The sequence below is a fragment of the Hydra vulgaris genome, chromosome 09 (assembly GCF_038396675.1).
Source record: "Hydra vulgaris chromosome 09, alternate assembly HydraT2T_AEP".
Classification (NCBI taxonomy): Eukaryota; Metazoa; Cnidaria; class Hydrozoa; order Anthoathecata; family Hydridae; genus Hydra; species Hydra vulgaris.
This window is the reverse complement of record NC_088928.1, coordinates 40,796,431-40,812,154: the sequence shown is the minus strand read 5'-3', so window position 1 is coordinate 40,812,154 and position 15,724 is coordinate 40,796,431. Positions and strand designations below refer to the sequence as shown.

At 25.2% G+C, this 15,724-nt stretch overlaps 1 protein-coding gene across 1 annotated transcript in view; it reads left to right on the top strand.

The window, feature by feature from the left end:
- LOC100208448 (ATP-dependent RNA helicase TDRD9) overlaps nucleotides 1–15,724 on the top strand; it is a 101,022-nt gene that overhangs the window by 54,575 nt on the left and 30,723 nt on the right. Inside the window, exons 13-15 of the mRNA XM_065805710.1 lie at nucleotides 4,516–4,579; nucleotides 7,690–7,728; nucleotides 8,815–8,868. Of these exons, the coding sequence (XP_065661782.1) occupies nucleotides 4,516–4,579; nucleotides 7,690–7,728; nucleotides 8,815–8,868 (157 nt within the window). The remainder of the gene's footprint in view (nucleotides 1–4,515; nucleotides 4,580–7,689; nucleotides 7,729–8,814; nucleotides 8,869–15,724) is intronic.

Sequence of the window (15,724 nt, the reverse complement as noted above, 5' to 3'; positions counted from 1 at the left end):
TTTTGTTAACGGGAAGTTACAGAAAGTAATTATGAAATAATTTTCTTTGGAATGGGGATAGTTTAATTTGGTCATTTGTTTTTATAATTTTTTAAGAGGTATTTATTTTCGTGCCTACATTTAGAAATTAATTCAGATTTTTATTTAATAAATTTTCTTGATTTAAATGAGTAATTATTTCAAATTTTTCTTGCAAACATAGCATGCATTTTTTGGAAATGTTATTATAGGCAGGGGCAGATTTTAGAATAGACCATTGTAAATTAAAATTTTTATTTTTTTCTTTTAAATCCCAAATATATTTTGACAGCATAGTCTCTTTTGAATATTTTTTGTGTTTAAACGATTGTTTGTGGTTGGCATAACGTTTTTTCCATTCCCCTCGGTTAAGCCAATATATTGTTTATCAGGGTTGTTTTGTGAGGAAACAATGCACTTGTAAATTACATTTTTCGAAAGGCATTTCGAAAGGCATAGGTCCTTATCGCGACGACGGTTTAATAATAATGCATAAAAAATCAGGGCCACAACTCGATAAAATTAGAAAAGATATTATTAAAGTTTTTAAAAATATTGGCCTCCTAATTGAAATAAATATAAATTTAAAAATAGTGAATTTTCTTGATGTCACATTTAACCTCTCAGAAAGTTCCTATAAGCCCTACAAAAAACCTAATGACGAATTATTGTATATTAATGTAAATTCGAACCATCCCCCTCAAATTCTAAAACAAATTCCAATTTTAATTAACAATAGGCTAAACCAAAACTCTTCTAATGAAAATATTTTTAACTCCTCTAAACGCGTTTATGAAGATGCCCTTAAAAAAAGTGGCTTTCAAAATTTCGAGCTAAAATTTGAAAAGAAAATTGCAAAAAAGCGTAATAGAAATAGAAACATAATTTGGTTCAACCCCCCGTACAGCAAAATTGTTTCAACAAATATAGGTAAAATTTTTCTAAAATTAGTAGACAAACATTTTCCTCCCTCTAATAAATTACATAAGATTTTTAACAGAAATACCATTAAAGTAAGTTATAGTTGTACAAAAAATTTAGAAAGAATTATAAAAGGCCACAACTACTCGTTAATTAATAAAAATGAACATATAAAAGAAAAAAACACTGATTATTGTAATTGTAAACAAAAAATAGATTGCCCTCTAAATGGAAAATGCCTTTCGAAAAATGTAATTTACAAGTGCATTGTTTCCTCACAAAACAACCCTGATAAACAATGTATTGGCTTAACCGAGGCAAATGGAAAAAACGTTATGCCAACCACAAACAATCGTTTAAACACAAAAAATATTCAAAAGAGACTATGCTGTCAAAATATATTTGGGATTTAAAAGAAAAAAATAAAAATTTTAATTTACAATGGTCTATTCTAAAATCTGCCCCTGCCTATAATAACATTTCCAAAAAATGTATGCTATGTTTGCAAGAAAAATTTGAAATAATTACTCATTTAAATCAAGAAAATTTATTAAATAAAAAATCTGAATTAATTTCTAAATGTAGGCACGAAAATAAATACCTCTTAAAAAATTATAAAAACAAATGACCAAATTAAACTATCCCCATTCCAAAGAAAATTATTTCATAATTACTTTCTGTAACTTCCCGTTAACAAAAAAATATAGTAATTAAAAATTTTTTATAATAATTTATAACTTCCTGTAAAATATTTTTTTCTATAAATTGAATTTTTTTTGAGATTTAGTAACTCTTCCTGATGATCCAGCAATGGTGAAACTTCAAGTCGAAGATAAAAGTTAGATAAGTGTTTTTTACTAATTTATATATATATATATATATATATATATATATATATATATATATATATATATATATATATATATATATATATATATATATATATATATATATATATATATATAAAATGAAAAAGGTGATTGAGGTGAGAAAAATCTATGGCAAAAGAATATAGTGAGCTAAGCAAGCTGCTCACCTATGCAACTTTTTGTGCAAGCAATCTGTTTTTACACAATCCATCAGTTTAAATCATGTTTTTTTTTTTTATCCTTAATAATCTTCGATGTCATATTTTAATGGATTTTAAAATACAATGAATTTGGTTTAGATTTACATAATAAATTTTTAATTTGTTTAATGATAAAAATTATTTTATAAAATGTACAAATAAATATAATGTACAAAAAAATATAATGTACAAAAAAATATAATGTACAAATAAACATAATGTACAAATAAATACGTTTAAAAAAGTAAAAAAAGTTTAATGATAAAAAATAAAACTTTTCCTAAAAAATATCTTCTTAAAAGGCTGTGTTAATTTAATGTTTAGGTTATTCAAAACCCTTTTTATTTAAAATGCCAGTTCTTTAAAAAGTTCACTTAATTAAATGTCATCAAAGCTGTTTAAATTTAAAAAAAGAAATGTGGAAATCCTTTAAAAGATTATTATGTATTATAAAAATATAAATTTATTTTAAAATTCAATAGATGTTATTTTCCATTTTACACTTATAATATAAACATATAAAAAAGGAAAATACGCTACAATATATTTTTACTTTAAAACAATATATTATTTACAATATGTATAATAGTAATAGATTATATACAATATATATTTTATTGTTAAATAATATTGTAAACTAAGTCTTTCAAATAAACTTTATTCAAAAGTGATTTACTCTATTGTGATATCAAACTCATTCAAAGTTTTAAGAATTTTTTCATTCAAAAAGTAAAGAATTACAAACAGTTTTTTCTTTGTCATAATCTTTTAAGTGAAGATCAAGTTTTTTTTTTTTTTTGTTATTCACCTCCTCAAGGCCGATAAGGCCACTACAGATGAGGAGGCTACTTAATAGTGGTTATAACCCTCTCTCAACTCTATAACTCCAAAACACGAACCTTGAGGAACAAGGCCGCTGCGCGGAGAAACAAGTTGACACACTAAAAATGGGAAGATTTTCTAAACGCTATTATTGCAGCAAGTAGTTCTTCTAACTACAATATATCTTATAACTACTCAGAATTAAAAAAAATTTTAAAACAAATCTTTTTTAAAATTTTCTATTAATCATCAAAATATATTTTGTGCTGTTGAAGTTTATAACCCTATAGGTTTATAAGATTATGTTGTTATTTTATAAGATTTTGATGTTATGTATATTATTAAACTATAAGTTAATAAGATAAACTAAAAGTTAATAATATAACAAACCATAAGTTAATAATCCTACACAAACAACTGGGTGTCTGTTATATTCCAATCTTAAATAATCCTACTCAAATAACTGGGTGTCAATAGATCAAAACCAATGAATTTAGTAATACAAAAATTGAAACATTCAAAACTTTTGAAAACTGATAAATTTTGAAACTTAATGAAATACTTTGTGTTCAAGAAATGAACTGAATTTCTTGAACGCAAAGCATTTCATTAAGATTCAAAATTTGTCATATCAAAAAGCACTTTTAGACCAATGCATACTCTTGGAACCCTTGTTTTTATTGATTTGAGAAAAGCTATTGATATTGATCGTAATGATATTAATCATTACGATCAATATTAATAGTTGTTATTGTTTGTCGTCATAATCTTAATCATTATGATATCATAGATTCTAACTTAGTGATCTAATGAACAGGATTAAATTCATTTTAAGCAATTAGGGAAAAACAAATATAATGAACATTACCTGCAGCAATCAATTTTTAAATTTAAGACCTTTTTTTTACTTATTTATATAAGTGATCATAGATATAAGTATATCAAACATGTTTAGCGTTAAACTAAACATGCTTTACTATTAATTTATTAATCGTTACATAAACTTGGTTTTAATTTGCTTGGTGACCCACAAATGCGACTAAAATAAACACAATTTGTAAAAGCTTTGTAAAAGTAAACATGCATTAGGAATTATTACAAAATGATTTCACACTAAATTTCTATTTAACAAATTTCTCGCACTAAATTTCTGTTTAACAAATTTAAAATTAAATAAAATTTAAAATCCTCAACATTTTATCAGATTCTAATTTTAATATTCTATGTTGATCCCACAAATTATATACATACCCTCCAAGATTCTCAGAAAAAAATTGTATTCAAAATTTGCTACTAATTTCTCAACACAAACACATTTTTTAAACAATTTTTAAAAACTTTTTCATTCAAAAAGTAAAGAATTACAAACATTTTTTTCTTCCCAATACTAATTTAAAACTAAACTTAAGCAAAAACTTTTAATAAATGACATTGAACTTTCTTTTAAAGCTTTTAATTTAAAGTTGTTGTTTTTTTTAATTTAAATTCAAAACTTTTTATTTGCTCCATTTTTAATCATATTTACTTATAAAAGGAAAATAATGTATGATGAGTTTTTTTTTTTCTTTTATGTATGTATATGTATGCATGTGATATTGTTTTATGTTTTGAGTTAATGTACCAATATTTTAAATAACATTTTTGGTCAGCAAAAATAAGTTTTAAAATATTTTTTTATTTTTTAGAAATAAAATGCATTGGTCAAGATATTCTGGGAGTGATTTATTAGCTTCTCTACATGCTTTTATGGTGAATACTGTTTATGTTTTGTGTTTTGTATTTTGTATTTTTAATTCCTGTACATAAAGTTTAATATTGTAATTAAAAAGTTATCATGAGAAAATTAAAAATGATATTAATTTTTTTTATAAATTATAATATATTAACAATATTTATTGAGTGATATCTTTATATATTGAATTTCATAATAAATAGTATATTTATATAAGATTATATTTATAGAATTATATATCTTACCAATTAAATTGTATAATAGATGATAGATCTATATAAATTTGTATAACTATATATTTAAATAATATATTTATCTAAATATCCAAGTATCAAGTTTTATTAGACCACAAAAAAGTTTTCTTAGTTTTTAAAAAATAGGAAAATAATGCTTTGAGGTAAAAAAAATAAATAAATAAATTTAAAATTAAGTTCGTTATAATTAAGTTTATTATTAAGCAGAATTAAAACTTTTAACTTTCTAAAATTACAACTTTATTAAAACATAAAATTAAAACATTAACTTTTAAAATTCTAGAAAGAAAAACATAGAATTGTTTGGCATGTTTGAAGTTTAAAAGTAAATTTGCAAAACCCTTTACTTTTCTTTGTTTTGTTTAAAAAGGCAACTTTTCAAAAAAACAAAGAAAAGTAAAAGAGGTTACTGGGGTGCATATAATGTTGGTGCTCACTCTATAGGCATTATTCAAGCAACTCAAAATGCTCATAGAATATATAAAATAAATTGAATAACAGAAGAATAAATAATATTCATACTGGGGGTGTTTTTTTACAAATTTTTGAAAAATTCTTTAAATTCTCTAAAAAATATGACAGGATAATTAAAAAAATTTTTTTGGCCAATTATATAAAAAATTCTTCAAAGGATAAATATTTTGTACATGTATGTGCAATACCAAGAAGTTTTACTATTGGAGTCGGAGTCGCAATTTTATTTAGCGACTCTAACTCCGACTCTGCCACAAATGTTGCAACCCTAACTCCACAGCTCTAAGTCCACAACCTAACTCCACAGCCCTGATTCATACGCAAGAAAAATAGCACAAATTTGAAAAACATTATAAAAACATAAATAAATAAAAAAAATCTTGAAAATAATTAGAAAAAAACCTTAAAAATAATGAGAAAAGTCAGATGAAAAACTTAAATTTTTGCAAAATTTATGCAAAGTATCGTTAATATAAGGAAGACATAGGTGATATATAAATTGCCCATAAATTGGTGAACAGTGTCACAGAAACATTACAACACAAAGAAATAAACAAAGATGATGAACAGTTTATTTTACAGAATATTTTTTGTTTTGTCATTTTTTCTCTCAAAATATTATTATTGTTTTGTTATTTTTTCAAAAGTTTTTGTTTGAAAGCTTGAATATCATAATCATTTTTAAAGACAAAACAATATTTTAATTTTAGATAAATCTTTGGGTGCCCCTACACTTTCCTTCCACATTTGAAACCATTTTAGACATCATTTTTTGGGTTGTCATACAAATTTCTAGAAATATACTAGGTTTGTCACAAGTTAAAAGTTACCAAGCTCATACATACATACATACATACATACATACATACATACATACATACATACATACATACATACATACATACATACATACATACATACATACATACATACATACATCAATGAATTTTAATGGCAGTCAACAAATTGGGACTTTTTTGTGGGTATAAAGCATGAGATAAAAAAAATGAGAAAATTTTTTTTTAAAAATACTTAAAATAACTGTTTTTTAAAAGTTTCTTAAATTTTTTTTTTAAGTTAAGAAATTAAAGAGTATAAAAATACCTTTAATTTCAAAATTTTTTTTTTATTTAAAAAAAATAATTGCACAGTACTTTTTAGCTCTTTCTCTGTTAGAAAACCCTAACCCTTTAAAACCCTTGATTTCTTTTAAAAGAACAATGAATCTTATTTACCACTGATTTATTGTTAAAAATTTATTTTCTTTCTGATCCTTTAGTTTGTTTGATGGATAAATCTTCTTATGTCATTTTTCAACTCTTCCAACAGTAGATATAGGAATTCTAGTAGCTTTTAAGACTCGTTTGTAGTTTTATTATGGGTTTTCTTCATGTATGTGCATGTTTTTTTTTTTTACGATTTTCAAATTGCTTTGATGACATTTTAATAAATTATAATTTGAATTTATTTTTTTTATTTTTTTTTGACAACTACTATTATTACTTGATTAAAATATTATTATTGTTTTTTTCTTAATGTGTTAGTAAAATGTTTTGAAAGACCCTCATGACCTTTGAACATTTAATGGGTCCCTGATATTAGCAAAAAAAAAGTTTCTTTGAAAACTCCTCAACCTGGTGTTCAAATGTATCTGTTTATTTTATCTTATCTTCCTTGGTGTAAATTTTAAATACTTGAATAAGATCCCCTCTTTGTTAAATTTAGTGTCTGTAAACGGTATTGGTACTGTAGATTTCTTATGTTCTTTGCCATCCTTGTCATTTTTTGCTGTACTTTTTCTAATATTTCAATGTCACCTTTGTAGTTTGGTGACAAAACTGGTGCTGCAAATTCAATCAGAGGTCTAACAAAAGTTGTGTATAATTGCTTGACAAGATGGCGCACATAACTCAAGTTCTTTCTACTTTTAAGTTTTATGCAATTGGTTATATTTATAATTAAAGTGATAAATAGTATCTATTTAGTAAAGTGAATTAATTTTACTAAAGTATTTTAATTTTAATTTGTAAACATCTTAATTACTCATTTCTAAATAATTAAATAAATAGTTAGTGGCTCAGCTACACTGGTTCCCTCTGCATTGGGTGTAAATGTATTAATTTTCTTTTCCACATAAATAACCCTAGAAGATAACAATCCAAGTCTATCTACTTCGCAAACCACCAGTTTTAAAATGACTTTAAAAATTTAAGATTTAATTAGTTCCAATGATTATGTTTGAGATCATTTTTTTTTTAATATGACATAAATAAAGTACATTTATCTTATAAATAAAGTAAGTTAAATATTTTATTTTTCCCTCCTGCAGTTAGTTACATAATCAAGTTTAACTGGTTTATTTTTTCTTTTAAAATTTTTTCTTTTGTTCTTTTATTTAGTCATGGAAGTTTAGAAAGATACACACTGGGTTTGGAATGGTATATTTATTATTATTTATATAAAAATTTGGAATGGTATATTTATTATTATTTATATAAAAATTTGAAATGATATATTTATTATTATTTATAAAAAAAGATACATCAAGATATTTGGTCATATAAAGCAGTGTAAAAACAAGCTAGCAAATTATAATTGTAGTAATAATGGTGAAATTAATAACAATAATAGTAATAATTTGTAAAAATAAGGTAATAATAACAATAATGGTAATAATAACAATAATAAAAATAAGAAAATATTAGAGTTCATACAGAAATCAAAATTTCAACAACTAGAAAAAACTAAATGAAACAAACAAAAAACAGAAGAATTGCATATTTTTCTTATATAATACCAGCAACTAATAACAAACAATTTTTTTTTATTAATTTTAATAACATAAATATACTGCTTTATTTTTTAATGATATTGAATATTGTTAATCACAGTATTTATTTTAGCATAATAGTTCAATAACATTTCTATAAAATAATTACTATTAAATAAATACTATTAAATAAATACTATTAAATAAATACTATTAAATAGTAAATTGGTAAAAAAAATAAAAAATAGTTTTCTACAAACAGAAAAACTGAGAAAAAGATGTTACATTAAACTTCAACAAGAATAATTTACTTTATTTTAAAGTAGTCAAATTATTTTAATTGCATTATTTAATCAAATTTGTATCTTTTAAATGAATTTTTTCTATGCCTCAGTTCTTTTATAAAATGTCCAAATAGTTTGAAAAAGAATGTATTTTAGTCCTGGTTTTTTGCATGCCCTAAAGTATTTAGGTCCAGGTTTTATACTTCTTCTACATTTTGGAAATACTTGTGTATTTCCAAATGTAGGTATACTATATTAAATAATTAATCTAATCACCTTTTTATTTATAAAGCTATTAAGCTTTGTTTTTAACAAATATTAATAATGATAATAAATAGTAATAATTTTAATAATAATAATAATAATATTATTATTAATATTATTATTATTAATATTATTCAAAGTATTAACAATAATAATGTTAATAAAGTATAATATAAAGTAACAATGGAATCACTTATTTTTATTAGAATGAGACAAAATGGGCACATGAAAACTTTCTTGAATTTAAGCGGTTTGTTGAGGTAAATAATTTTTTAATTTTTTTGTTAATTAAACAGTTTTAGCTAACAGGGATATAGATTTTAGTTATATAAAAGCTACATAGGTAGGTACTTCAGTATAGTGGTTTAAATTTTTGATATAAATTTTTTTTTTTGAGTGTTTTGAAAATTAAATTTAAACTTGATTTCCTGAAAAAGATAAAATAAACACACTTTAAAACCCAATAGAGTTAAAACCCAATAAACCCAATAGAGTTGTTGATAGTTATTTAATAGTTATAAAATAGTTTTTTTTTACAAAAATATTATGATAAAAGAAGATTATTGGTCTTTCGAAAATTAGGAAATGTTAAGAGATTACGACATTAAGAGATTAAGAGCCTACAAAAGAGATTAAGACAGAGATTAAAAGCCTTCAAAAGAGATTAAGACAGAGATTAAAAGCCTTCAAAAGAGATTAAGACAGAGATTAAAAGCCTTCAAAAGAGATTAAGACAGAGATTAAAAGCCTACAAAAGAGATTAAGACAGAGATTAAAAGCCTACAAAAGCGAGACAAAAAAAAAAGAGAGACGAAAGAATAAATTTTTCTAGCTGTTAATAATAGCATTTCAGGAAGAAAATTCTTTTTTATAAAATTGATGTGAAAATTTTGAGTTTTTGCACATGATTTTGCTGAAATGTTTTAACATATCAGTCATTATTTCAAAAATGTATAATACAAAATTAAATGATTCAAAAACTACAACAAAAATGCCTTATTTTGCTGAAGCATAATAATGCTTTCTTTCACAAGTGGGGCCAGTGTAAGCAAAGCTTATTTCGGCCCCACTTGCAATTTAAAAAAAAACATGTTTATAAATTGTTTTCTGAAGGTTCTTTTAGGTTGTTTTCTTTTTTGAAGAAGTCAAAGGATTTGGTTTTAAAAAGTTATTGATTACAAATGTTTTACAAAAAATATTTCCAAACAAAAAGATTGCTTGTAAGTTTATGAATTGATGCATTTCTGTGCATACATGAGGATTCGGAATGTTGTCTATTAAAACAGTATCTTTGTTTTGTTCTTCTGCAACCTACAATCTATGTCAAAGGGTCAGACTCTAGCCAAAGTCTTTTAAAGCATTCTTCTATACTGGACAATTGATTGATTTTTTTTGCAGCTTTTCTCTGAAATATCTGAGTCACTTCCATTATTAGCTTCTATTCCATTTTCAGTCCAAGATTTCAACCCAGTTGAATCATTAATGCAGCGTTGGAGTTATGCAATAAACTTAATGTAGGAGCAAGATGTTCAGCTCCTGACACATTGAAGAGAATATATTAAAAAGAAAAATATATATATATAATTAAAAAAATCAAAAAACTTTTTAATTTTCAAAAGCCAATTTTCCCTAACGTGGTGTTTATGACAGAATGGAGTTATCTTCTACACTACAGTCCCTGTTCTTTACATTTTTACAGAAATATAGTAGCAAACTGTATTTAAAAACTGTAAAACTTTAGTTTTTTTGCTAAATGGCATTGTTCTCAGAATTTTGGAAAGAAGCAAGCCATACCTTTTAACTAACTCATGGTTCGTTTGACTTGATATGTAATCAGTGGTTATCTTTCAGTTTACAATTTTTGTAGAAAATTTTTGGTAACATTGTTGTATTTTCTCCTTGTCCATTGGAATCTGCAAAACTCTATTTTATTTCTTTTTTTACTCTGATAGTTTTTTGTAATTTTGGTTTTTCTTCTTTCAGGAATGTTATGCTTCTGTTTGTCTTAGTCCAAGTTAAGTCACCTTTGCAGCATTTCATATCAACAAACCTATTTTAGTTTAAATTTTTAACACTTTTAATATTTTTGTAATAACTTTTTAAAAAACATAAGGTATCAGTAGTGTTATCATTTAATATCAACTTCTAAGTTTGGTTACAAACAATCTGCATGCACTAAAAGCTTGTTCACTCTCAACAGGTGTTGATTTGATAGTTTGAAATAAAGTCTCCAAAATAGAAGTACATTTTTTTGTTGGCCTAAAGACAGAAAATTCTTTATTGAGAGATTTTATACTGAGATCTTCATTATTGTGTAGTAGTTGATGTAGTGGGTTGATTAAACAGCCAAATTTAATCATAACAGATGCACCATACAGAGTTGTACTAACAATATCATTATTAAGTTCGAGTTTGAATTCACTCAACTTTTTACATACTCAACAGCTTTTTGATGGCATACTCCTGATGAAAAAGCTTCCCTTTGTGCACATTTATGTTCACATAATGACCCGATTTAACTGAAGTATATTCATCAACAGTTAAGCTAAATCCAATTTTGTTAGCTTTCATGTCTTTTAATTCAGCCAATAAATGAGCTTTGATTTCTTTAGCATGATCCAGTAAAATATTTTTAATGGATATTGAACTAGAAAGTATTTTATTGTCATTTGGCTAAAGCAAATTCTTGTAACCACTTACTTTTAGCAACAGTGTTAAATGAAAGTTCATCAATTGCAATGAGATAATAATGGCATCTCAATTTTACACATAATCTTTAAATACTTTTGCATAACTCTTGGGCAGCCTCCTTTGATTGTTACAATGGCATTACAAGTTTTGTATTGAGCAGTTTCGTTTACTTTGCACTTAATAAAATGCTCCCAAATAGGAGCATTGCTTTTAAATTCTTGGAAAGTCATTGTTTTTCTAATTATTTTTCTAAATTGCTTTAAAATAATATAATTCTTTAAAGTGCAACAGTTTAAAACTATGTGTATAACTAAAGTTAAAACTATGTGCTATAATAGTATGCAACATTAACATTATAAAAAGTAATTTTATGTAAAAATAATATGGAACTAAATACCCTAATCAAATAGATCCAAATCTCAAAAAATTGGTACAGGTACCTGAGTATTCGGTTCCTTGATATGTATTAGAAGCTTTTCTGCCAAAACTATGGGCAGCAATGTTAACTTTAACATGGCTGTCATTGTCATTATTAAAGAGGCGAAAAGGTTTGATTTGACTTTTTCCCTATTTGAATTATTAGTGACTTTTGAGTAAGCTTTGAATTTGGGAATTGCTGTTTGCACGATGTAATACTTTCATGGTTTAGAATTTTAAGTGGGAAAAACATTACCATTATAGTGCTGCTTGCAATAACATTGGGCAGTTGATTGTAAATCTTGTGTTTTCTGAATAATTATATTACATACCTGGTTGTAAAGTCGTCTATACTGGGAAACTTTTAGGATTTTTCTCTGCTGAGTATAACCCATTCTGCCTAAATTTGACTCCTGCAACAATCCTTGAAAATAACAGCAGTTGTCACTTATCTTTTTCTTTACACCCTGTTAGAAGAAAATCACACTTATATATAATGGGGAAACATCATTTTACCTACTAAATGTTAAATGTCATTTTTTCATTTGTCAAACAAAGTTGTTCTGAAAACCTATTAGGTACAAAAGCCAAATATGTTTTTAAAAACCAAATAGGTTTTTAGACCTATTCTTATAGTGACTTCTTTCTTTACATAATTTAAAAAATGCAAAAACAATTAAATCATCTTTAAATGGTTTGCAGAATGCTTTTAATGGCAACCATTAGAGTCTTAAAGAATGCAGCTGTAAAATATTTTAATATTTATATATCAACTTCCATTCCCTTAAAAATACTCTCAAGATCATACAATAAACTAATAAATAATATAATTGTGGTGAATAAACCTCATTAAACCATCTAAACTAAATGGAATTTAAACATAACATGAACAACTCTATTTAACTATATAAGTTAAATAAAAAACAAGAAACTGCATTATACTTGATTTTTACCTTGATTTTTACTCTAGCTGCATACTATAATAATCACAAAATGTGAATAAATATTAATATATATAAATAAATATTAATATATATAAAACAAGAAAAGAATATATAAACACAATATGTTAAAAATAAATTGGTAATGAGAGACAGGGCTTTAAAAATTTAAAAGTCAGGGATAAAAGCGTAATATTTTTGTACCAAATAGTATTTTTCAATTATAATTAAATGACACAATTAGTTTAACTTTAATAAAAATTAAAAAAAACTTTATAAATAATACTAAAATATTTAAATTTTAATATTTAATAAATAGTTAAAAACACGATGTTATAAATCAAAAATTACCCCTTAAAATATTAAATAAACTTTAAAAAACCCGTTATATTTAAATTTTTCGGTAAATTATGATTTTAACGCTCACAATCACCACCAAATTTGCAAAGTGCGGTACATGAAAACAATGCCTTTACACATGTACAAAAAACTCTACAACCTTTCTCTATTTTGCTGCCACATTGTATAAGTTCATTGCACATTTTGGAAGCTTCCGGAATTGTCGTCCAAACAATTTCGTAAATATTTTCTTTCATAATCCAACCCCACTCAAATGGATGAGGCAATGATCAATTGTTACACAATGATTGTGCCCAGCAATACGAAGCTTGATAAACAACTCTAGAGTAATTCAGTTGCAAAGCGTCTTGCGTTGGGGGTATGGTGTCTGATAAACTTCCTTTTTTGAAAATAAGTCTTTTCTGCATTCATTTACACTACCATATGAACTTGCAGGGTCATATAGTAGCACAATAAATCTTTTAATTAAGTGGAAAATACTACTGATATCTTCCTTTGAGGGACAATTGGAAATTGATTGCTAGTTGTTAGTAAGATCTTCAAATTTTTCCCAAGTTTTACAGGAAAGTTTTTCTCTTTTTCCCGAAAAAAATGAACTTGATCGCAACTTGTTATTGCGTGAAATAGAGGTAAACATTTCTGTTTTATCAAGACATTTTATAAGATCGTGCAGTGAAATGAAGCTTTGATTTTGGCCAGTACCAAACCATATCCATAATTCTTTTAAATGTAGCTTATGAAAAAGTTCTAAACCTAAAATTAGAAAACCATGATCATGTGATTTTTAATAAAAATTATTTTCATGACATGAAATATTTTCTGACTTAAAGATAATCTAAAGTATAAGTAATAAGTTTTTCTACAGTTCTGAGCTTTTTTGAGTCCACTACTTATAAGTAATAGCAGCATTATATGTGCGAAGAAGTATACTAATGTTTGCTTCTTCATGTTTGCAAGGATCAAGATTAGGTTTATTGATATTTTGGCTTGATATCACTAAGTCCTAGTAGGTCACTAAGTCCTAGTAGATCAATCTAGGGATCAAGATTAGTCTTATTGATATTTTGGCTTGATATCACTAAGTCCTAGTAGGTCACTAAGTCCTAGTAGATCAATCTATCTGTTTGAAGACTAGATACTTGGACTGAAAAGAACTTAAATTAAAAACAAGTTAACAGATCTGATTTATTTTCACTGTGTCCGTGTTTTCACTGTGTCCGTGTTCCACTGTGTCCGTGTTCCACTGTGTTTTGAAAGAGACGGTGGAAAAGTGTGGTTTTTATGAGCAAAAACTTGTTAAGGTTGCCATCTCGGATCTAGTAGGAAATGTACGGTTGCAAAAACAATTGGCAGTTCTTTTTGAGCATAGATATTTGTGATTAATCTTTTAACTTCTTTATTGTTTTGACATAACTAAAAAGTGGTAGCTTATTTCGTTTTATTGGATTAAAGATAGACTTCTTACACTCCTTTATTCCATTTGGAAAAAAATGGTTGAATATTTTTTCTCCGAAATCCATAATCGAATTAACATTATTTACCACTTTTTTATCTTTGATATCATGGGTATCAAGCACAAGATCTAGGCTTTCTACTTTTAATGGATTACCTATGTTTGAAATTACAATAGTAAATTTTATTTTAGATCCTAAATGTAGAATTATACGTTTTATTTTTTTTAAAATATAATTATATTGTCACTAAAGAAATTTCTATCTCATGATTATGGAACAATACCAGGTGATTATTATAAAACCATCAAAACTCTTGATATTGTTTATTCTAATGATTATTTAAAATTCTTTAAATAAATATTTAATATGATATAAAGTAAAGTAATATAATATGTAATATAGAGTAAATATTTTATAATTGACATTAATTTGAAATGAGTTTAACAATTCGTTTTAAACTGTTAAATATTATTATCATATGATCATAATCATGATCATGAGAGTATTTTTAATGGATATAGGTTGAAATATCTAGCTAAAGCTAATGAATATAGGTTGAAATATCAAGCTAAAGCTAATAGATATAGGTTGAAATATCAAGCTAAAAAGATATACTGTGACCATATCTAATTATCTAAGAAAAAATATATTTTTTTTATAGTCTATGTTACGGTATAATCTCAGAAGCAGGTTAAGATTTTGGAATAGAGCCTCAAAAATTAAGCTAAAAACATGTATCATAACCATACACTATTATCCTATACAGTCAAATCTCCACAAAAAATAGTAAATAAACCACTGAACTTTTTTTTGTGAATAATAGCAAAGTAGATACATAAAATAGATGAAAAGCAAATCTCTATAAGTGCCAATTAATATTACAAACACTAGCCTCACTGTAAAGCAGCATTTATCTAAACTTAGTGAACATAATGGGTGAAATACATTAACTTGTTTAAGTGCTAAAAAGTTAAAGAGTTTAAAACTATTTTACAACCTGCATTACTACTACTGACAGAACTGCAATGCACATGTTCAGAAATGTAAGTGTATAACGCTGTTATTTTTTTATTATAATGTTAAGTATTAATATAAACAAGAAGTGTGTGTGGGTTTTGCAATTCCACACACTTCTTCAGATACTTTTGACACATACACAGATTGTTAAATACAAGTCTTCCTATACAGATTTGTACCGCTGTAAAATGTTGTTGGTGTTTTACACCAATGTAGGTGATGCAAGTGCTTTACAC